Raw genomic sequence first — 25597 nt, 5'->3', positions numbered from 1 at the left:
CAGCTTCACGTATATAAGATCTCCAAACTGAAGTGTTGAACGTCATACCCGATGTAAATATAAGCAATCTTGTTTTGATAGGCAAGTGGGGATTCGATGGTAGCTCCGGATACAGTGAATATAAACAACGTGTTAGTTACAATACTCTACAAGACAATAGTTTATTTGTAACATCCTATGTGCCCCTTAAATTAGTTACTAAATCTTCGACACTACAAGATACTAAAGTTATATGGAAAAATCCTCGACCGTCGTCCACTCGATATTGCAGACCAATACGATTTAGTTTCAAAAAAGAGACAACAGAAGTTTGCATTGAAGAGAGGAATTATTTCACGAAGAAAATTGATACGTTAAAGTGCACAGAATATTTAAGATCTGGACAGAAAATAAACGGCGAACACAAATTGCAACTGACTATGGTTGATGGAAAAGTATGCAATGCACTAAGTCAAACATCATCTGCTAAGTGTTACATATGCCAAGCCCAACCAAAAGAGATGAACGATATAGATAAATGTCTACAAAAAGCCGTCCACAAGGAACATTATGAGTTTGGTTTATCACCTTTACATTCATATATTCGATTTTTTGAATATTTCATTCATGTATCGTATAGACTAGATATCAAAAAATGGCAAATTAGGTCGGCAGAAGATAAAACTCAATTCATGGAAAAAAAAAATTAGGTTAGAAATAAGTTTAGATCAGAAATGGGTTTAATAGTGGACATGTCAAAAACAGGAGGTAGTGGGACGTCAAACGATGGCAACACGGCTAGACGCTTTTTTAATAATGCTGGTTTGGCTTCTCAAATAACGGGCGTTGACGAAGAGCTCATACTAAGATGTGCAGCATTACTGCAAGCTATGTCATCAGGATATAAAATAAACGTGGAGAAATTTAAGCAATTCGCAATTGAAACTGCTAAAGGGCTTGTAGAGAAGTACCCTTGGTTCTATCTTCCACCTTCAGTTCACAAGATCCTAGTGCATGGTTTCGAAGTCATCGAAAGTGCAATAATATCCATTGGAGAACTATCAGAGGAAGCTGCGGAAGCCAAAAACAAGGATATTAAGAGGTATAGGCTTCAACATACAAGGAAAACTTCTCGAATAGCAACAAATGCGGATTTACTGAATATGTTATTGTTGAGCTCAGATCCATTTATTACAGGTCAACGAAAATTGCCATGCAAAAAGAAAAGCGCATTATTAAAATCTACAATAGAATTGTTGGAAGACTAATTACGTAAAGGAATTTTTTATTAAGGTTTACAACGTCCTTATTTTTCTTCCAAATTAATCAAATTTTTATTTGAACTATAAAAAATATAGATTGTTTAATTTTATAAAATTAAATGGCATATCTGTTTTCCTTTCTATTTATTAATAATAAATCCGGGAATTGGAACAAAATTTATCACATGCTCAGGTATTTTAACGTTAGAATATGAAAAGTGGGCGTTATACAATTGTGATTTTTTCAGAATATCGTACTTGCATGAACAGAAATATGCTGTGTATATTGCAGGTCAGTATCTCTATTCTAACTATTTTTGTCGCTATCCTCCATACAAATGGAACCACTGTGCGCTGCTACGTCAACTTTTACATCCACTGCTGCTGACACTTCGTGGAAATGAGCTGAAATTACATCGTTTGCAAAAGGGAAGTGAACGCAGGCAAACCGCCGACGCATTCACAACAGGTAACGAGTGCGAATCACTGAAAGTAGTGCGAATCAAAGAAAAAGACAAGTACGAAAATTAAAAACAAAACAAAGAGCAAGTGCACACTTTCAGTTTTTGGCTCTCCCTCTTTTCATTCTCACATACGTATATATTTATATTATTGAATATATTTATCATATCATAATATTCAAACACGTATATATGGGCCATTCCATCAATTGGCGACATGGTTTTGTACCCGTGGTTCTCCGATTTTGACGAAGCTTTAGAATATCATAATATAGACTAAAATAAGAATATCTGTAAACTTTTTAGTGGTCAAAGTTGCTCCATTGATTTTTGGCGCGCACTTCAAATTGAGATCAAACAAAAAAATGACTTTTTCTTTTATTTTTTAACGACCTCAAAATTGAGTGAAAAAAAATTTTGAAGTTATCCATTTTTATGTAAAAAAATCTCAGCTTACTGTTAAAAATATTTTCAGAATCCAAAAAAAATTTCAAAATCCAAAAAATCATGTTTTTTCCAAAAATCCCGCTTTTTGTGCTCTTCCCCCACTTTTTTTTTCAAAATTGACATTTTTATTCGATTCCTCGTTAAATTTTACATAAGAATCAGTGTTCAAAAATATGGGACTCTGATTCCATCAACAGCAAAAAAAATGCAAAGTTGTCGCTATACGGTGCATATTTTTTTGAATGAAGACAGTGATTTCTTTTAATCCAAGTCGTAGAATACAATTTACACATTTACTTCTTTCACACAACCTTCTAAGCGAACACACTGCGCCGTATAGCGACAACTTTGCACTTTTTGCTGCTGATGGGATCAGAGTCCCATATTTTTGAACACTGATTCTTATGTAAAATTTAACGAGGAATCGAATAGAAAAGTGAATTTTGAAAAAAAGTTGGTGGAAAAGCACAAAAACCGGATTTTTTGGAAAATAATGTTTTTTTTTGGATTTTGAGCGTCAACTTTGAATTTTTTTTGCTGTTCATGGGATCAGAGTCCCATATTTTTGAACACTGATTCTTATGTAAAATTTAACGAGGAATCGAATAAAAATGTCAATTTTGAAAAAAAAAGTGGGGGAAGAGCACAAAAAGCGGAATTTTTGGAAAAAACATGATTTTTTGGATTTTGAAATTTTTTTTGGATTCTGAAAATATTTTTATCAGAAAGCTGAGATTTTTTTACATAAAAATGGATAACTTCAAAATTTTTTTTCACTCAATTTTGAGGTCGTTAAAAAATAAAAGAAAAAGTCATTTTTTTGTTTGATCTCAATTTGAAGTGCGCGCCAAAAATCAATGGAGCAACTTTGGCCACTAAAAAGTTTCCAGATATTCTTATTTTAGTCTATATTATGATATTCTAAAGTTTCATCAAAATCGGATAACCACGGGTACAAAACCATGTCGCCAATTGATGGAATGGCCCATATACATACATACATATGCATTCGTGCATCTATGCATCTGAGTGAAAGGGGGATTGTGGGATTTGCTGTAGCAATTTTAATTGAACATTTAGGTGCGACACTTTTATATATTGCAGACAAAGATTTTTAAACGAAATAAAGTTTTACAATCCGGTTCTTTGGAAAAATTTCTCGTTAAAAAAAAAAAAAACATTTTCAAGAACGTTCAACTGTGCTATTGCTCATTTTTGCATACCTCATCGGTTTGGCGTTCGATACTATTTTTTCTCGTTTTCTCAACCGATTCCAAATATATTTGTTGCCAACCTTTATTGCTATTGGTTTGGCTTTCGTATATCTTAGTTTTTTTAGTACATCTGTTGCCAACCTTTAGAGTCTCTTTTTTCGGAAATTGAATTTAAACAAGCAAAAATGAGCAAGCCAAAGCCTACTATCGCTAACCTCTCTCGAAGTAAGGAGTTGATCGACTTAAAGTCATTAAAGCGTCAAAGAACGGTGACGAAAAGTAGCATTTTGCGCATAAAAATGGGTGTTCTAGAAAAGACTATGTCATTAGATCCAATCGAATTGGAATGTCGTCTTGATATATTAAATTCACATAGTCAAAAATTAATGAAGTGCCAATCAAAGATTGAAGAAATTGATGAAGACGACATGGCCCGAGGGGAGTTAGAGACATAATCGTTGAAACGAAGTCCATAATTAAGTCAATTTTAGCAAAAACTTAAATTTAAATTGCCGAAACATGTTTTGTAGCTTCTCATAGCTCAAGGCTCCCTAAAATGAATTTGCCGAAATTCAAGGAAGAATATTCAGATTTTAAAAATTTTATGAGTTTGTTTGAGAGCTTGGTTCATAACGATCCAAATATCCCAGATATAGAAAAATTTAACCATTTGGCAAATTGTCTATCTGGAGAGGCTTTGGGAACAGTTAAAGCCCTTCAGATGTCGGTTGAAAATTACCCGAGAGCGTTGGCAAGTCTCAAAAAAGTATATGATAATAAATGTTTGATCTTTTTCAATACAATATCTAAACTTTTTGAGCTGCCAACAATCCCAAAGCCTTCTGCGCCTTCATTGCATTCAATGATTGACGAAATGTCAGCGGTGTATGACTCGTTGCTATCGCTGGGCGATGAGAAACAGATTACAAACGCTATAATTATACACATAGTAATGACAAAGGTTGATTCTGCCACCCGATCCAAATGGGAAGAATAGCTGGATAATGACAAGTTACCATTGTGGAAGGATTGTGAAGCAACCTTAAATAGACGGTACCAGCACCTATCAGCTGAAGGCGCATCATCTTCGAGGACGAGACCCATAGCAGCAGCCAGCGCGAACCACGTGAAGCAGCCTCATATGAATGGAACGAAGTCCGCTTTAGTTGCAGCGAATACAAAGCAGCCGACATGCCAGCAGTGTAAATCGAAGGACCACTATTTAGCAGCTTGCCCCACTTTTAAAACTCTCTTTGTTCAACAGAGATTTGAGTTTGTCAAATCGGTGCCCTTATGCATAAATTGTTTGCGTAAGGGATATACGGTATCCAAATGCAGAGCGGATCGATGTCGCGTGTGTAATCTGTCCCACCACACATTACTGCACCAGTATCCTGTATCCTTCGTTGCCGAACCTCATCCGCAACCAACAACAACTACACACGCAATGCATAGAATAAGTGTGCCTGATCGGGTAATGTTGGCAACAGGAGTTGGAGAGTACCTGCCCGCAAGAGCCTTGTTAGACTCAGGAAGTCAAGTCAACTTCATGACGCAGGATTTGGCCCAAAAACTGCGCATTCGACGCCAAGACAGGACATTAAATATTAGAGGGATTGGAAATTCAAGTACAAAAGTCGAGGCCAAATTAAGCGCATTCGTTAAGTCGCGCGTAAATAATTATGAATTTTCGGCGGAATTCTGGATTATGCGATGTATTTCGGCTAATCATCCAGACCATACCATTAATATTAATGGTTGGAAAATTCCGCACAATATTAAATTGGCGGATCCAGAATTCCAAAAATCTCAAAAGATCGATATGTTATTAGGGGCGGAATCCTTTTTCGATTTGTTAGCGGTTGGTCAAATTAAAAGTGGCCCTAATCAACCAACGCTACAGAAAACTCTTTTGGGATGGATTGTTTCTGGCAAATATGTCAGCAGTCTTAGTCCTCCTCCCGAAGTAAATAGCACATTATGCCAAACTGAAGAAGACTTAACGTCAATAGATTCAGAAGTCCAAAAATTCTGGGCTCTGGAGGAACTTCCTTCAGAAATAATTGACAACAAATTCACACCTGAACAAAATAAGTGTGAACAATTTTTCGTCAATACAGCTGTTGGCAACCCTTGCCCATATACATATAAGTATTGTAATATTCAATTTCTATGTTTATTTTACAGTTGAATGTTTCATTTTCATTTCTCTTTAAATTGTCGCGAACTTCATATTATATACATTATTCCAACTGTAAAGCTTCTGCTTACTTGTTTGTGCAATTTGTATATTTGCCATTTCCCCTTCTTCGCATAAGCATAAGCAGGTATGCGCAAGCTCTAATTAGTTTGGGCTTACATATACTATATACTTGTTGTTTGTAAGCTGCAGTATGTTTTTCCTCTATCCTAGCTGTGCTGATCTGCACGGTAAATGCAAGTGCCTTTGTGCATATATGCCAGTGCATATCGTGTTTCAGTTTATTCATCGATCAGCCAGGAAAGTGGAAGGACATACTGCGGTAAGTAATAATCAATAATGTAATTATTTATAAATGTCTATTGCCTTACAAAATACTGTTATTTAGAAATAAACCATTTGGAACCCTTTGGAACCATTTGAAATCATTTCAACTACTTGTATTTGAAGCCGTTCGGAAACAAACCAAATGCGTTAAACTCGCCCCACTTGATCGATGACATATCTTTATTTCGCATTCCAATTGTTTGCCTTTTTGGTTTGTGAATTTTAAAGATTCTATGGGTAAATCACCTCGCCGCCAGACTTCAGTAAATTTGCCAAATATGGACAGCGGTGCTTCTACTTCATCAGCATCAAAACCCAGCCAGGGTAGCAGTGCATCAGCCACCGTCAATATAGCCAGTGATTTACCAGCCGTCCCTACAGCCACCGGAGCCACCACTCGATCATCGTCAGCCGCTGCCATTGCGCGTCAGGAAAACGTGATTGCGGCTCTACAAAAACGAATAGCCATGCTTGAGATCAGTTTATCGGCCTCTCAACCCCAGTCACGTGGTGAAGCGCTCAACGAGGGTACTTCCAACAACAATGTCGCCGCCGAAGTTTCGTCGAGGATAGCAACACAATTGCCGGAATCGCAGCAGCCAGCTAATGCCAACTGTACAGTACCGTTGTCGCAACCTACCGATATCCGTTACACGCCGCCGTTATTTGCAGCAAGTACCGCTGCTGCAAACCACATGTTCAGTTCAACTATTTTTACGCCTTCGATCCATTCTAATTCGACGACAATGCCTACGTTTGTTAATACAAGTGCAACATCTACACAGTCATCGAGTTTGCCGAGAAAATTGCAGGAATTGCCCGATTTCTGTGGAAAGCCGGAAGATTGGCCAATATTTTATACGGCTTACATAGAGTCAACTGCAATTTATGGATATAGCAATTACGAGAATAATCAACGTTTGTTAAAGTGCCTGAAAGGTTACGCACGTGAAGCGGTCAAGTCGCTGTTAATCCACCCGGACAATGTCGGTAATATAATAGATTTATTAAAATTTAGATTTGGGCGCCCTGAGCAGTTGATCCGCAGCCAGCTGCGTCAGGTGAAGGAAATCGCACCTATTTCGGAAAATGCCATGATGAAAATAATACCGTTTGCAACAAAGGTATGTAATATTTGTGTATTTTTACAATCTGCTCATGGTGGTGAATTGCATTTGTCAAATCCTACGTTACTCGACGAACTTGTTTCAAAATTGCCTTTGAGCAAACGTGTCGAATGGGCCAGCTTCGCAGCGCTTATGCAGCCTCATGCAACAGTGAAACATTTTAGTGATTGGCTATCAAAATTAGCTAATATAATTTGTACGGTTTGTGAAGACCCTTACAAGGATTCGAAGTGCCGCATGGTTCTACATACAGTTGAGCCACAACGATCAGTGAGATGTCCAATTTGTCAGGAGCAACACAAGGTAGCAGAGTGTGCGCGTTTTGTAGAATATTCAGTGCCGAGAAGATGGGCAGAGGTGAAACGACGTCGTTTGTGTTTTGCTTGTCTCAATTTAGGCCACTGTGCAAGCAATTGTCATCGACGCAGGTTATGTTCAATTGATGGTTGCCGGAGAGTGCATCATAAGCTTTTACATGAAGTCGCGGAGAACGTTTCCAATTCGTCAGGACAGTCAACTCCAACTTTCTCCGCTACGAATATACAAGGTAATCGTAAGCCTACATCACCAAGTCGTTCACTCAACAGCCAGCAGACATCACTTGAAGCAAGATCAGCAGTTCTGAGTTGCAGTTCCACTGAAAGCAAGCTCCTCTTCCGTATTTTACCGGTCACCGTATACGGAAATAACAGACGTGTTGATACTTACGCACTGCTGGACGAAGGTTCATCCATCACGATGATTGACAGTGCTCTTGTTCGAGACTTGGGAATGCATGGAATTGAGCAATCTTTAAATGTACAGTGGTTTGGAGGACGTGCAGCGCAGGAATCAACGTTTGTAGTGGACTTATTCATCAGTGGCGCCGGTATGCAGAAACAGCACAAACTCCGTAACGTGTATGCTGTGTCGAACCTACAGCTTCCTGTACAGAGTTTAAGCAGAGACGATTTGGGTCATCAATATAGACACGTAAGCCAACTACCTGTACAACCTTACGCCCAAGTCAGGCCCAAGCTGTTAATTGGCCTTGACCACTGCCATTTGGGATTACCATCGACGACTGTGAGGGTAAAGGAACACGGACCATTCATTGCTAATACAGAGTTGGGTTGGGTTGTATTCGGCCCCACATCTTCTACACAACCGTCCCCAGTAGCGTGTTTATGCGTGAATAGTCAAGCTGATCAGAGACTTCACAATATGGTATCTAACTTTTTTGAAATTGAGAGTTTTGGTGTTAGAGCTGCACCGCCGATAGAGAGTGAGGAGGACATCCGTGCCAGAGATGTCTTGAAGTCTACCACATGCCGCGCAGACGGACGTTTTAAAACGGGTCTTATATGGAAAAGTGACAAAGTTAATTTACCTGATAGCTACAATATGGCGTTGAAACGATTAATCAGTGTAGAGCGAAGGATGAGTCGTGATGCAGAGTTTGCCGCCGAATACAAGAACATCATGGACTCTTACGTCACAAAGAAGTACGCACGAAAACTGCCGCCAGCAGAAGCTGCTGTGTGTACACCTACAACGTGGTATTTGCCACACTTTGCCGTTGCTAATCCCAACAAACCCGGAAAGCTACGAATGGTTTTTGACGCCGCTGCTGAGGTAAGTGGAATCTCCCTCAACTCACAGCTCTTGAAGGGTCCACAAGAATATCGCCCATTGCCGTCGATATTATTTCGTTTTCGTGAGGGCGCAGTTGCTGTATGTGGAGACATCAAGGAGATGTTCCACCAAGTCCTTATACGAGAAGATGACAGATGTGCACAGTGGTTCCTTTGGCGTGATGGTGATGCTACGCAACCGCCGGATGTTTACGAAATGTGCGTGATGACGTTTGGTGCTGCTTGTTCACCATGTGCTGCAAATTATGTAAAAAAAGTTAACGCGTTGGAGCACCAAGATGAACACGGAACCACGGCCCGTGCAGTAAAAGCAATATTGGACCACCATTATGTCGATGACTTCGTTGATAGCTTCAGTTCAGAAGTGGAAGCGATTTCCGTGTCAGAGCAGGTCCGAGCGATTCATATGGATGCTGGGTTCGAGCTTCGCAACTTCACATCCAATTCTTCGAAGGTATTAGCCGCGATTGGTGGTACTGATGTTACACGATCGATTGGCAAGAAAGAAGGTTTCGTTGGTGAGAAGGTACTAGGCTTATTTTGGCAGCCATCATCAGATTGTTTCGGCTTCAAACTGAAATTCCATTACGTTGCTGAAGCGGTGATAAATGGGGAGAGACGGCCTACTAAAAGAGAACTTTTAAGCATCGTCATGTCGATTTTTGACCCTCTAGGGTTTCTGAGCAATTTCGTCATTGGGGCCAAGTTACTTATGCGTGAGCTTTGGAAACACGATGTCTACTGGAACGACCCATTGCCAAACGACGTAAACGCTGCTTGGACGAAGTGGCGTAAACAACTACCCGAGATTGTCAAGTATGCCATACCTCGCTACTATTTCAGAAATGGTGCACCTCAGGTACTTCAGCTTCACATATTTGTTGATGCTAGTGAAGATGCCTTCGCCGCCGTTGCTTATATTCGATCTCAATCTTTATCTGGTGAATTTGATGTTGCATTCGTTTGTGCCAAGACAAAATGTGCGCCAATGAAAACCCTTACTGTGCCACGCCTCGAACTTCAGGCAGCGGTTCTGGGCACTCGTCTAATGCAGTGTATCCGCGACGAACATTCTCTAAACATCAAAGATTGTATCCTGTGGAGTGACTCAAAAACGGTCATCAAATGGATACAGAGTGAACATCGTCGTTACAAGCCTTTCGTTCAGCATAGGATAGCCGAGATATTGGCTTCTACAAACATATCAAACTGGAGATGGATACCCACTAAGCACAATGTAGCCGATGAAGCGACGCGAGCAAATGATTGTATCAATTTTAATCCAACAGCACGTTGGTCACGGGGGCCTCCGTTCTTACGCCAGAACGAGCAAGCCTGGCCTTCTGAAGACATAACAGTTTCTGGAAATGATGAACCTGATGAAGAGCTCCGGCCCAAATTCGCTTTAGTCATCGTGAGTTGTAATTTTATTGATTTTAATAGATTTTCTTCCTTTCAAAGATTGGTAAGAACCGTTGCCTGGGTCTTACGTTTTGTCGACAATTGCCGTCGTCGTACACAGCCAAATCAATGTTATGGTTTAACAGCCCAAGAAGTGGACAATGCTAAACGCCTTTTATGCCGCATAGTACAACGCGAAGCGTATGCAGCCGAGTTCCAGTCCATTGAAAATGGTCACGACATTGCCCATGACAGTACACTGTTACAACTCTCACCATATATAGACGAAGAAGGTGTTCTTCGAGTACAGGGACGCATCGACGCCGCCAGCTGGCTTTCAATCAGCACACGACGTCCTATTATTCTACCGCCTGATCATGCCTTTACAAAATTATTGGTGCTACATCACCATAGCGCCATGTGCCACCAAAATATGGAAGCAACTATTGGTGAGATCCGCCGTAATTATTGGGTGCCACGATTAAGAAGTGTGTTGCGCAACGTCATCGCCAGTTGCAATGTATGCCGTTTGAATAAAGCTACCCCGTCAGCGCCTTGGATGGGACCGCTTCCGTCGGACAGACTTACTCCCTACGTACGCCCGTTTAGCTACACTGGCCTTGATTACTTTGGCCCAGTCACTGTGACTGTTCGACGCAGTACGGAGAAGAGATGGGTTGCGCTCTTTACGTGCCTTACAGTGAGAGCTGTGCACCTAGAACTGGCTCACGATCCTGTATTATTGCTTTACGTAATTTTGTGAATAGACGTGGTGCGCCCATAAGGATAAGGTCCGACAATGGAAAGAATTTCGTTGGCGCTGACCGAGAAGCAAAGCGATTCGCTGAAGTGTTCGACTCCGGTCGCTTACAAAGTGAATTATCACAGAAAAACATCCAGTGGGTGTTTAATTCCCCATTTAACCCTTCGGAAGGCGGCGTATGGGAGAGAATGGTACAGTGTGTCAAGCGAGTTCTACGTCACACATTAAAAGAAGTTTCACCAAGAGAGCATACTCTGATTAGTTTCCTGATTGAAGCTGAGAACGTCGTTAACTCTCGCCCACTGACGCATCTGCCTATCACTGCCGACCAAGAACAGCCTCTGACTCCTAACGATTTCATTCTGGGAGCAGACAACACGCCCGAGACTCCTATAGCAGACGCTGACTTAGGAAACACTTGTATGCTACGCAAGCAGTGGCGCATCGCTCGTCAATTAAGGGATCATTTTTGGAAGAGGTGGATTACTGAGTATCTACCTACATTGACTCGCCGTGTGAAATGGTGCCGAGGAACGAAGCCATTAAAAGAAGGAGAATTGGTGTTTATATGCGATCCTAACGTTCCACGACGAGAATGGTGCCGCGGTAGAGTGGAGAAAGTATACCCTGGGACTGATGGCGAAGTACGACGAGCAGACATACGAACTTCCACGGGAGTTAAACAGCGAGCAGTCTCAAAACTAGCCGTTCTGGACATTGATGGTGGTGAATCTGGTTGATTCACGGGGGTGGGGATGTTGGCAACCCTTGCCCATATACATATAAGTATTGTAATATTCAATTTCTATGTTTATTTTACAGTTGAATATTTCATTTTCATTTCTCTTTAAATTGTCGCGAACTTCATATTATATACATTATTCCAACTGTAAAGCTTCTGCTTACTTGTTTGTGCAATTTGTATATTTGCCATTTCCCCTTCTTCGCATAAGCATAAGCAGGTATGCGCAAGCTCTAATTAGTTTGGGCTTACATATACTATATACTTGTTGTTTGTAAGCTGCAGTATGTTTTTCCTCTATCCTAGCTGTGCTGATCTGCACGGTAAATGCAAGTGCCTTTGTGCATATATGCCAGTGCATATCGTGTTTCAGTTTATTCATCGATCAGCCAGGAAAGTGGAAGGACATACTGCGGTAAGTAATAATCAATAATGTAATTATTTATAAATGTCTATTGCCTTACAAAATACTGTTATTTAGAAATAAACCATTTGGAACCCTTTGGAACCATTTGAAATCATTTCAACTACTTGTATTTGAAGCCGTTCGGAAACAAACCAAATGCGTTAAACTCGCCCCACTTGATCGATGACAACAGCTGAAGTTGTATTGCTTACTTTCAGGAAGTCAGAATGATCTTTAAAGCTGACCGTAAGTTACTCGGTCACTCCTATGTAATTGCAGTCCGGCGGTTTCAGGCCCTGGAGAGGAAAACATTGAAAGATCCAGAGTTTCGTAAAATGTATCTGGACTTCATGAATGAGTATAAAGCGCTGGGTCACATGAGCCCAGCCGCTACAACAACAACAACATGAGCCCAACAAATAATAAGATCCCGAGTGAACTATACTACTTCATTCCGCATCAGTGTGTTTTGAGGCCCGAAAGCACAACAACAAAATTACGAGTTGTCTTTGATGCGTCGAGTCGTACTTCTTCTCAAATTTCATTAAATGAACTTTTGATGGTAGGCCCAACCATCCAAAAGAATTGTACTCAACTCTTCTTCGTTTTCGTCTACATAAGTACGCTTTAACGGCAGACATTACTAAAATGTACCACAAAATAATCATACATGAAGAAGAAGAAACTGTCAGCTCATTGTGTGGAGACAGCATCTCTCAGAGCAAATTCAGATTTTTCGACTTAACACCGTCACTTACGGCACTGCGCCTGCACCATTTCTTGCAACTCGGTGTTTACAAATGCTCAGCGATGCTAATACAACTAAATACCCACTCGGTTCATTGGCCATTAAAAGAGACTTTTACTTATGACTTATTAACAGGATCTGAAAATTTTGAGTCTCTAGATCTTATAAGAAGTGAAGTAATTAAAATATTAAACTCGGCCGGATTTACCTTAACGAAGTGGTTTTCGAACCACCCTAATTTTTTCGACAGTGATTATACTGAGAAGTCATTAAGCCTCAATGACAAAAACTCAACTAAAACACTAGGAATCCATTGGTTGCCGAAAGAGGATTTGTTTCGATTTGTTTTGGATGCCAATTTTCATGATCTGCGAGCTACTAAACGAAACATACTATCAGTCTCTGCTCGCCTTTTCGATCCTATTGGATTATTAGCCCTACTAGTTACCAAAGCAAAAATCTTATTGCAAGAGCTTTGGATCCAAAAACTAGATTGGGATGAGTCGATTCCATTGCGCCTTGATACTAGCTAGCAGAATTTCAAAGCCAAGCAGCTGTCATCAATTAGCAATCCTCGATACATAAATCTAGAGTCGAGTGCTATCTGCCAAATACATGGCTTCTCCGACGCTTCAATAAGAGCGTACGGATGCTGCATATAAGTTATCGCGAGAAAACGACACACCCTAAAGTTATCGCGAGGAAACGACACACCCTAATTCCCGTCGTAATAAGAGCCTACCACTCTGCACATGTCGCTAAGTTAGCACATTTTGCGTGAGAACATTGGCCAGACATCAAAGTAAACTAACTCCAAGCACGAGACGCAAGGTCAGCAAAACGTCAGCAGAGGAGCCACAAGGCGATGCGGGTTGGTGGCTTGAGCTAAGTTAGGGATAATTATAAGCTTCAATTTATACTTGACAACTAAGCCGAGATGACGGCAAATAAAGTAATTTTGAATTGAACATTACATTTGAATAATTGGCGCCCAACGTGGGGCCCGCGAGTGAAAAGTTTAATAGAAAAATATTTATAAAGTTCTTAACTCGACTCGTGTAACTACGACAGCTGGCTCACTTAAAATCAACAACAATCAACTACTTGGACTCAACGTGGACTTAAAGAAGAGACAACCTTTGGCCCGATCAACTAACCGGAAGAACCTGAACCTAATCTCAATCTATTCAAATCCAATGGAAGGGTAAGTGAGATGCTCGTTTCCTGGAATAAATATAGCAATAATTGTGAATAAAATAAAAGAAAGTGACAGAACAAAAATTACTGAGTGAAGGTCTGGAAGACCTTTTTAGAAATTTAAATTTAGAAAGTCAGAAAGCAAATATGAACACAGAACAAATAAGCGAGTTAATTAAGGCGGAAGTCAGAAGTGCTTTGGCAGCTCAAAGGTTGGAGTTCGATAGGAAGTTAGGAGCAATCCAAAACCAGGTGACGAGCAGCAGGCCAAAGGTAGAAAAATATCTAAAGGTATCTGTAAATCCACTAGTGACATGTGACATAACGCTTGATGCGATCAAATCACTTCCCGAATTTCATGGTCACATAGGCACATATGTGTCATGGCGCGGGGCGGCGCATAACGCTTATGAACTGTTCAAAAGGTACGATGGCAGTGAACGACACTACCAAGCAGTTACAATTTTGAAGAACAAAATAAAAGGGGCTGCCGATGCGGTCCTCTCATCATTTAGTACTGTGCTGAATTTTAATGCCATTATATCACGTTTAGATTTTACGTTCGCGGACAAACGTCCCGTATATCTTATAGAGCAGGAATTATCTACCTTAAGACAGGGTTCTAGGTCCTGTCTGGAATTCTACGATGAGGTAGAAAAGAAGCTAACGTTACTAGCTAATAAGACTATAATATCTTACGAGAGTAGCGTGGCAGAAATTATAAACGAGAAATATAGGGCAGATGCCCTAAGAGTTTTCATTTCCGGCTAAAGGAAGCCCTTATGCGATATTCTTTTCGCTTCACGGCCGTCTGACCTTCCGTCTGCTCTTGCTTTAGCACAGGAGGTAGACTCAAACCAAGAGCGGTATGCGTTCGCGGCCAATTTTGCTGCCAGGAACGTCGAGGGCAACCACATTAAAAAAAATAGTAATATAATTTCAAGCCAGAACAACCATAGGACACACACTTAATAATACGCTCATAAGAGCCCACACTACTATAGTAATAGGCAGTACAAACCCGGACATGCACCTCATTTTACGGAAAATCAAAGGGTAAATAACAGACGTGACAGCGACAGACTAGTTAGAGCGGAACCAATGGACGTTGATCCATCCTTATCAAAATTTAAACACCAATCGTTTGACAGAGACCGAGGTGCCTATCAAGGAAACAGTAATAGAACGCAACAGGGCTATCAACAAAAACGTCCAGCAAATTCTGGACGTTACACAGGACCAAAGATCCAACGTGTTAATCATCTGGAGGAGGAAGTTGAGCTACAGAGTGAATCATTGTACGGTGCAGAAGCCGAACAAGCGGCGGATGACGTAAGTTTAGATCAACTTAATTTTTTAGGGAAAGGTCCCTCCTACCCTGGATTTCAAAGTCCCTAGGAGGAAAGGACGTGTTATATGAAACCAACACCGGCTTTAAGGACACAACATTTCAGGGACACATTCTCTGTAAAATGTATTCACGGGGTTACTTCTATCTTGGAAAAATGCTACATAAAAATATTTGGCGTAGTGGCAGAATTTTTAATCTTACCGGACTTAACATCATTTGATGGAATGATTGGGCTCGACATACTAAACAGGGTCCATGCGAACATTGACCTTAAATCGAACACAATAAATCATGATTTTGGTGAGGAGAAAATCTTCTTCATTTCCAGTCATGACGTAAGCCATCTTAGGCTTCAAACAAATCTAGTACCAACAGACGTTAGGGAAGATTTTTCTAGGATGATCAAAAGGATGAATGGGGTTTTTGCTGACCCCAATGAGGCACTACCATACAATACAAAAGTGATAGCAACAATTCGCACGGGGGACGAAACACCAGTTTACTCAAGATTATACCCGTACCCACTGAGTGTAGCGGATTTCGTGGACAAAGAAATCAAGGACTTGTTAGCAAATGGAGTTATCCGGCCATCAAGATCACCGTTTAACAACCCTATATGGGTGGTAAAGAAAAAGGGGGTAGACGAAAACGGACAGGCGAAGCAGAGATTAGTTATTGATTTTCGGAAGCTCAATGAAAAAACTATCGGTGATAATACCCAATTCCTGACATAACAGGAATTCTTTCCAATTTGGGTGGTAGTAAATACTTCACCACGTTGGACTTAAAATCTGGTTTGCATCAGATTAAACTATTGGAGCGTGATAGGGAAAAAACAGCTTTCTCTGTCAAGAATGGCAAGTATGAATTTTGCCGGTTACCTTTTGGATTAAAAAACGCGCCGAGCATCTTTCATCGCGCCATAGACGACGTATTAATAGAGCATATTGGGAAAAGCTGTTTTGTTTATGTAGACGATGTTATTATTTTTTCGGAAAACAAAGAGCAGCATCTGAAAGATATCTTCTTCTTAATTGGCGTAGACACCGCTTACGCGATTATAGCCGAGTTAACAACCGCGCGCCAGTCGTTTCTTCTTTTCGCTACGTGGCGCCAATTGGATATTCCAAGCGAAGCCAGGTCCTTCTCCACTTGGTCCTTCCAACGGAGTGGAGGTCTTCCTCTTCCTCTGCTTCCCCCGGCGGGTACTGCGTCGAATACTTTCAGAGCTGGAGTGTTTTCATCCATCCGGACAACATGACCTAGCCAGCGTAGCCGCTGTCTTTTAATTCGCTGAACTATGTCAATGTCGTCGTATATCTCGTACAGCTCATCGTTCCATCGAATGCGATATTCGCCGTGGCCAACGCGCAAAGGACCATAAATCTTTCGCAGAATTTTTCTCTCGAAAACTCGCAACGTCGACTCATCCGCTGTTGACATCGTCCAAGCCTCTGCACCATATAGCAGGACGGGAATTATGAGTGACTTATAGAGTTTGGTTTTTGTCTGTCGAGAGAGGACTTTGCTTCTCAATTGCCTACTCAGTCCGAAGTAGCACCTGTTGGCAAGAGTTATCCTGCGTTGGATTTCTAGGCTGACATTGTTGGTGGTGTTTACGCTGGTTCCAAGATAGACGAAATTATCTACAACTTCAAAGTTATGACTGTCAACATGAACGTAAGTGCCAAGTCGCGAGTGCGACGACTGTTTGTTTGATGACAGGAGATATTTCGTCTTGCCCTCGTTCACTGCCAGACCCATTCGTTTTGCTTACTTGTCCAGCCTAGAGAAAGCAGAACTAACGGCGCGGGTGTTGAGGCCGATGATATCAATATCATCGGCATACGCCAGCAGCTGTACACTCTTATAGAAGATTGTACCTGCTCGATTAAGTTCTGCAGCTCGAACTATTTTCTCCAGCAGCAGATTGAAAAAGTCGCACGATAGGGAGTCGCCTTGTCTGAAACCTCGTTTGGTATCGAACGGTTCGGAGAGGTTCTTCCCGATCCTGACGGAGCTTTTGGTCCCGCTCAACGTCAGTTTACACAGCCGTATCAGTTTTGCGGGGATACCAAATTCAGACATCGCGGCATAAAGGCAGCTCCTTTTCGTGCTGTCGAAAGCAGCTTTGAAATCGACGAATAGGTGGTGAGTGTCGATTCTCCTTTCACGGGTCTTTTCCAAGATTTGGCGGATGGTGAATATCTGGTCGGTTGTTGATTTACCAGGTCTGAAGCCACACTGATAAGGTCCAATCAGTTTGTTGACGGTGGGCTTTAATCTTTCACACAATACGCTCGATAGAACCTTATATGCGATGTTGAGGAGGCTGATTCCACGGTAGTTGGCGCAGATTGTGGGGTCTCCTTTTTTATGGATTGGGCATAGCACACTTAAATTCCAATCGTTGGGCATGCTTTCGTCCAACCATATTTTACAAAGAAGCTGATGCATGCTCCTTATCAGTTCTTCGCCGCCGTGTTTGAATAGCTCGGCCGGCAATCCATCGGCCCCTGCCGCTTTGTTGTTCTTCAGGCGGGTTCTGAAAGATATAGAATCAATTTTAAATGAATTATTTAGGGCCAACATGCGAGTGTCGGTTGAAAAATCCAAATTTTTTAGGACTGAGGTCGAATACCTGGGGTTCTTGGTTTCACAAGGAGGAATAAAAACGTGTCCAGACAATGTCGACACAATACAAAGTTTCCCTGAGCCCACCACTCTAAGGGGACTCAGATCATTCCTAGGTTTAGCGGGTTATTATAGATGTTTTATAAGGGATTTCGCTAGAATATCAAAACCATTGTCGAGCATCATGAGAGGCGAAAATGGTCGAGTTACTGCGTCCCAATCAAAAAAAATCAGAATTGATTTGACGGATGAACAGAAAAAGACCTTCGAAACAATTAAAGAAATTTTAGCGTCAGAGGATGTAACCCTGACGTATCCAGATTTTAACAAGCCATTTGACCTAACTACTGACGCGTCGGCTCATGCTATAGGCGCCGTCCTCTCTCAGGAGGGCAAACAGATCACCATGATTTCTCGCACTTTGTCCGGGAGCGAGGAGCATTACGCTACCAATGAAAGGGAATTGTTAGCTATTGTATGGGCATTGAAAGCTCTTAAAAACCACCTATATGGCGTAACAAAACTTAATGTTTATACTGACCACCAGCCGCTGACCTTTGCGGTTTCGGATAGGAATCCTAATTCGAAAATAAAAAGCTGGAAAGCCTTCATAGACGAATGAAACGCAAAGCTAATCTAGAAACCAGGAAAGGAAAATGTGGTGGCAGACGCTCTATCTAGGCAACATATAAATGCTTTAGATAACACGAGCGTCGAGACAATTCATAGCGAGGAATCATCAACCCACACAATTGAAAGATCGGAAAAACCGGTAAATTGTTTCCGCAACCAGATTATTGTGGAGGTAGGTACAGAACCTCAAAGAAAAACTTTTATAATTTTTGGAAAAAAGAATGGCAAGTATGAATTTTGCCGGTTACCTTTTGGATTAAAAAATGCGCTGAGCATCTTTCAACGCGCCATAGACGACGTATTAATAGAGCATATTGGGAAAAGCTGTTTTGTTTATGTAGACGATGTTATTATTTTTTCGGAAAACAAACAGCAGCATCAGAAAGATATAGAATCAATTTTAAATGAATTATTTAGGGCTTACCGAGAAAAAAAGGGTTTATTAAAACTTTTACAGGAGGCCGTAAACACAACAGCAGTAAACGCAATACACTGCGATCTGCATGCACTTGCACAGTTTCAACACGAACTGGTCGAAATGTTTCCAACAGTTAAATTCAGACATACGGAGAAATTCGTTAACGACATTACGAATCCGAATGAGCAGCAGGAAATTATCGCTGCTGAACATAACAGAGCGCATCGAGCAGCGCAAGAGAACACAAAACAAATTCTAGAGGATTATTTCTTTCCAAAAATGGAGAAAAAAGTTAAAAAATTTGTGGGAAATTGTCGAACTTGCTCGCGGGCGAAGTATGATCGGCACCCAAAGAAACAGCTTATTGCTCAAACGCCCATACCAACATATTGTGGAGAAATTCTTCACATCGACATATTTTCTACCGGGTCCAAGTTCTTCTTGACGTGCATCGACAAGTTTTTAAAATTTGCGATAGTACAGTCGTTGAAATCAAGAACGATAGTAGATGTCAAACCACAGCTCCTTCAGTTACTCAACATATTTTTCGGTACTCGAATAGTTTATTGCGACAATGAGAAGTCGCTGAATTCACATAGCATCAAAGCTACATTAAAGAAGCACTTCAATATCGACATTGCGAATGCTCCACCACTACATAGTACATCAAATGGTCAGGTGGAGCGATTCCATAACACACTAATGGAAATAGCACGATGCCTTAAACTTGACAAAAATCTTGATTATGTTGAGGAAATTGTCCTTTTAGCTACGATTGAGTATAACAGGTCCATTCACACAGTAACGGGGATGAAGCCCCTTACCGTATTTCGTTCAATTAAAGATGACAACCAAATACTATGCCGCTTAAGAAACGCACAGGAAAGAGAACTAACAACTCATAATAAGAACAGGCAGGATAGGGAGTTCCCTGTTGGAGAAAAAGTACTTGTTAAAAATAACAGGAGACTAGGTAATAAGCTTACGCCTCTTTATACTGAGGAAGAGGTGGAAAAGGACTTGGGTACAACAGTTTTAATAAAAGGGAGGAGGGTCCATAAGGACAACCTTCGTTAAACTTAATCTAGAACCTAGGTGTTTCTAATGATAAACAATTAACAAAAAGTTTCATATAAGTCTGTACATATAAACTTCACTAACAAAAGTGCTACGTATATCCCCCTACATATTGGTAATGAGGTAATACCGTACTCCACCTCAGCGAAATATCTTGGTTTGACGTTGGATGCAAAATTAAAGTGGAGGGAGCATATACAAAGGAAAGTTGCGGAACTAAAACTAAAATATAACAAAATAAACTGGTTAATCGGCAAGAAATCACCATTAACTACCTCAAATAAAATCCTAGTCTACAACCAAACGTTAAAACCCATTTGGACATACGGTATCCAACTATGGGGATGCGCTGCACCGTTATACATCGAAGCGGTGCAAAGATTCCAAAACAAAGTCCTGCGAAAAATTGTAAATGCCCCGTGGTACATACGCAATTCAGATCTACATCGGGATCTCCGCATAAAAATGGTTCGGGAAGTCATTCACGAAACGGCATCGAAACATGCTACAAGGTTACAAAATCACATAAACGCTGAAGCCCGACAACTGGGAGAAACTCGAAATAGCAGACGCAGACTGAAAAGGACAACGTTTCGTGACCTTTTAAGCAAATAACAAATAACAGATATTATAATATTTAGTTTTTAACACAAAGTTTAGTTTTTGAATAACGTTTTTAATAGAGCTTTTATGTTGTACCTTATAAATTATGAAAAATATTGCTGTTAGTTTAAGTTAGTCACTAGTTGCAATTTGAATGAAATGTAAAACCACATCCTTGTTACGTTTCAATAAAAAAAAAAAAAAAAAAATATATATGTTTTTAGGATTTTCATAACTTTGGCCATATCAATATCGGCAACGACAGGAAGGTTAATCGACTATACCAATGCAAGGTACATTCCGGTGGTCGGTGAGGACCTTGTAATTTGGGAGAATTCAGGACACATCAAGCATGTTACCAACTTGACACTTTACGAATTACTGAGAGACGAGACAATTAATGCCACAGACCACTTTCCTCAGTCACATATGAGGAAGTTACTAGACGCGGACATAAACCAGATAAGTTGACTGATACAAATGATAAACGCTCACCACAGACAGGCGAGAAGCATGAATGCCCTAGGGACAGTCCTGAAATACATTACCGGAACTCCTGACCATGACGACTTCAATAGATTAATGAACACAGAAGAACAGCTAATTAACTCGCAGGACAGACAGTTTACCATAAACACTCAAGTACAGAAAGAAATCATTAACCTTACCATTACAGTAAATAAAATCCTGAAATTAACAAAAGAAAGAGAAATAAACACTGGTCACCTTTATGACATACTTCTGGCTAGAAACAGAGCAATTATTACGGAATTGAATAACATTATAACAGTTGTCAGTTTCGTCAAAATTGGGGTCTTAAGTCCCATTCTCTTAGACAGTAACGAAATAAATTTCATAACAGGTGACGAGCACTTCACTGACCTTACCGTGGCCGATGTTATGGCAGTAGCTAGAATTAAGATATTACAGTATAATAACATAATTTACTTTTTAATAAGATATCCGATTCCTATGTTTAGATGTAAGAAAATTACTATTTTACCAGTAGCTCATGGCCACCAAATCCTGATCCTTAAAGAATCCTTCTTAGCCAAGTGTTATAACCATACCGTAGCCGTAAAGAACTGCAGCGACACAACACCAACGTTTTGCTTACCATCTCCGACTACATCATGCGCTCTGCAGCTACTGACTCGCAACACCGCTAATTGCAGTACAACATTTAACAACCTCACACCAATTTCACCGATAAGTGACGGCCTTGTTGTCATCAATGACCAATTGGCTGTCATCGAGGAAAATAATGAGGTCCCTATTACGGTCAACGGAACATACCTCGTGGTCTTCAAAAACAACGTAAAGATTAATGGTACGACTTTTCATAACGAAAATTCTACGTTGCCTCTAAAACCTGAAACTCCATGGGCTTCTACAATCAACTTGACGCAGCACATAGAAATATAAAGCGCTTCTTATCTTCACCATATGAATCTAGAGAATGTTCAAAGGATCAATCACCTGCAGCGATCAATCCATTATGGCCACGTTACAGGTTTCTCAGCCTTTGGTGTCTTATTAATCATGGCATTCACTGTTTACGTCCTTCTCAGGATAAGGAGGACCAAGAGAGAGATTATCATAGCCAGGTCCGTTGAAACTGCAATTAAAACCGCTTCTTTGAGGACCGAGAACGTTCCCCATTTAGAAGGGGAGGAGTTATCGCGAGAAAACGACACACCCTAAAGTTATCGCGAGGAAACGACACACCCTAATTCCCGTCGTAATAAGAGCCTACCACTCTGCACATGTCGCTAAGTTAGCACATTTTGCGTGAGAACATTGGCCAGACATCAAAGTAAACTAACACCATGCACGAGGCGCAAGGTCAGCAAAACGTCAGCAGAGGAGCCACAACGCGATGCGGATTGGTGGCTTGAGCTAAGTTAGGGATAATTATAAGCTTCACTTTATACTTGACAACTAAGCCGAGATGACGGCAAATAAAGTAATTTTGAATTAAACATTACATTTGAATAATTTATACATACGAATCCAATCTGCTAGTGGTGTCAAATGTACGCTGCTTACTGCAAAGTCTAGAGTGGCTCCGCTGAAGACCAAGTCTCCTCCGCGTCCCGAGCTCTCGGCAGCACATCTTCTTGCCAAATTATGGTCACGAATTGCGCCAATGTTGAATCGACAATTTGAAAAAAATTATATTTTGGACAGACCTTGAAATCGTATTGCATTGGGTAAAAACGCATCCATCGTCATTACAAACCTTTGTTGCTAATAACGTGTCTGAAATCCAAGAATTGACTGACAAAGTGCATTGGCGACATGTGCCAACAAAACAAAATCCTGCGGATCAAGTGTCTCGGGGTTGCAACGTGGATGAATTGAATAATTCAATATGGTTTGGCGGTCCACAGTTCCTCCTAGAAGAACCCGCTTTATGGCCAATTAACACTCACTTTAAGCTCTCCCCAGACGATGAAGCATTAGAGAAGAAGAAAAATACTTTCACACTAGCCATAAATGTGAAAGAGAGTTCACTATTGAACCTTATCGAGAAATTCAAATTAATCCGAGTAGGAGGTCGCCTTTTAAATGCACCTCTCCCATACGATGCCAAATTCCCATTATTACTAAATAAGAATTCGCACTTCGTTATTAACTATTTACGGTTTCTACACTTTCGAAATCACCACGCAGGGGCAAAAGCGTTGGTTGCGCTTCTTCGAAAACGCATATGGCTGATCAATGCAAGAGAAGCATGCAGTAGAACCGTTAGAAACTGTACACACTGCTTTCATTATAAGCCGAAGTTGCAAACCCAAATAATGGGAAACTTGCCAGTTGAAAGACTTCGAGCGCTACGACCCTTTCTAATGTGTTGCGTAGATTTTTATGGTCCAATTTATACTACATTAAAAATACGCGGTCGACCACCCGTAACGTTTCACGTCGAAAGCTGTACACTTAGAATTAGTTTCTGTCTTATCAACTAATTTCTTTATTCTCGCCCTAAAAAGGTTCATTGGTCGCCGAGGGATGCCACAGACGATATACAGAGACAACGCAACCAACTTCGTCGGCGCCGATCGCAAGTTGGGCGAACTCAAAGAGGCGTTTCTGTCCCATTCTCCGGAAGTAATGGAATTCGCCGCCGAAGAAGGGTTCAAATTCGCCCTTATACCACCGAGGGCACCGCACTTCGGCGGGTTATGGGAGGCGGCAGTGAAGTCCGCCAAACACGTCGCCGTACGCGCAATGGGCAGCGTGCTGCTCACCGCCGAATAGCTAGGAACACTGCTGGCAGAAGTGGAGGCCATCCTCAACTCGCGGCCCCTCGCACCGTTGAGCCAGGATCCCAACGACGGCGAAGCATTGACTCCAGCACACCTACTAATAGGGTGCTCCCTCCGAGCCTTACCACCGGCACAAGTGTCAACGGACCGAATTCGCTATAGCGAATTATATCTACGTACCCCTCTCTTATATGTACATACTTACCACTAGATTAAGCCGTTAGGTTAATTTTTAAGCTAAGCCCTGAAATCCGTTTAATAAGAATTCATTTGTATAATCTGGTTATTATATTAATCGAGAACGGTCGTCTTTTTTTTATCGGCATCTTTTAAAATCGCATAGGCACAGGCAATTTCGCACGTTAATAACGAATCGCGCATCCCAATTAATTTATTATTCTCAAAAAAGCTTGAGAAATTTTCACCATCTACATATATTAGCTTGGAAAACTAGATAAGTTTTCATTATGATATAATTACAAAATATATACACTTTTTTGCAATTTCTTATTACGCCTTTTCTTTTAAGCATGCTTCAACTTCGGTGCTATCACGAAGTGCACGAAATAAGTTCATCAGCTCTTTGATAGCTGATATACCAAAAAGGAATGCTGCTGAAGAGGAGAGGCGACAGGAGCATTGGCCAATGATGCAGGACATTGACTAAGTAAACAGGATAAACAAATAATGCAAGTAAGTAGTGTATTTCGAAAGTCGAATTGTGAGAATATTTATATATGTACATATATGGATTGGCTTCTGTATATACATATGTATATAACTAAAGAGTTGATATATATCTTGATCTTGTTCTTTTACCTTCGCGCATGTACTGTGACGAATTATAATCATTAATTGGAAAATCAAAGTCTTCTGCAACCCCGTCATCTATTTCGTTCAACCTAATGCCTGCTTTCGTCATTAAATTATGCAATATACGAGTAATAATACGAGTAATATACGTATCGCAAGTACTAACAAACAAAGCGGAAGTTTCGTGTGAAGAATGTAGAACTCGGTGCTTCAACAAGCATCTGAAGCGAGATTTTAAAACACCAAATGCTCTCTCTATGCAGTTTCTTGCAGAACCATGTAATTTGTTGTATTTTTCTCTTTATGGGTATTAGGTGTTCCCATTGGTGTTTAAAGCCACAGTTCTAGAGGATAACCTTGATTGCCAAGAAGCCAAGATTCTCTCCGTTGTTGCTCAGACGTATTAGTATGCTGACGAATGAGATGTTCTCGTAGGTTAGAAGTTACCCAATTTCCAGAGTCATGTGTTGCACCCGGAAATTTGGCATTTACAAATGTAAAACAGAAACGGTGATTGCGAACCTAAAAACCAATACATTCAAAAATTGCATAGGCATATATATAAATATGTACATGCAAAAACAAAACTTACTGCTTCAACATTGATACTGTAGAATCCTTTTCTATTTAAATATAAATTTAGAGGACGTTCGATATTATTTGATGATGGAGCAATGATAGCAATATGCGTGCAGTCAGTTGCTTCTATGGTGCTTTTTATTTCAAATTTCCTAAAAAATATGGAATATATTTCAAATAAATTAGCTTAAATTATCATATTATTATTTGTATTAAAATAATACTTGCCCCGTTTTTATAAAAGTTTCTTCCTCTGTTGAACTGACAAACTTTATTTCTCCTTCCTTCACCTTCACAATAAGTTTTGCT

The 25597-nt window shown here is 40.6% G+C and overlaps 2 protein-coding genes across 3 annotated transcripts in view; one reads left to right on the top strand and one right to left on the bottom strand.

Moving 5' to 3' along the window:
- LOC125779302 (uncharacterized) overlaps positions 1 to 25597 on the bottom strand; it is a 320147-nt gene that overhangs the window by 94918 nt on the left and 199632 nt on the right. Inside the window, exon 2 of one of the 2 annotated variants that reach the window (XM_049460570.1) lies at positions 16279 to 16521. The exons of the other annotated variant lie outside the window; for it this stretch is intronic. The gene's annotated coding sequence lies outside the window, so the exon portion shown is untranslated. Of the gene's footprint in view, positions 1 to 16278; positions 16522 to 25597 lie in introns of those variants that run through there. 2 annotated transcript variants of the gene reach the window in all.
- Positions 714 to 24563, top strand: LOC125779750 (uncharacterized). The gene is made up of 4 exons (XM_049461022.1): positions 714 to 1081; positions 1490 to 1710; positions 6119 to 10752; positions 24426 to 24563. Exons 1-4 carry the CDS (start codon positions 714 to 716, stop codon positions 24561 to 24563), a joined length of 5361 nt encoding a protein of 1786 aa, XP_049316979.1.

Source organism: Bactrocera dorsalis, chromosome 6 (assembly GCF_023373825.1).
Source record: "Bactrocera dorsalis isolate Fly_Bdor chromosome 6, ASM2337382v1, whole genome shotgun sequence".
Lineage (NCBI taxonomy): Eukaryota > Metazoa > Arthropoda > Insecta > Diptera > Tephritidae > Bactrocera > Bactrocera dorsalis.
This window is presented reverse-complemented; position numbering and strand designations above follow the sequence as displayed.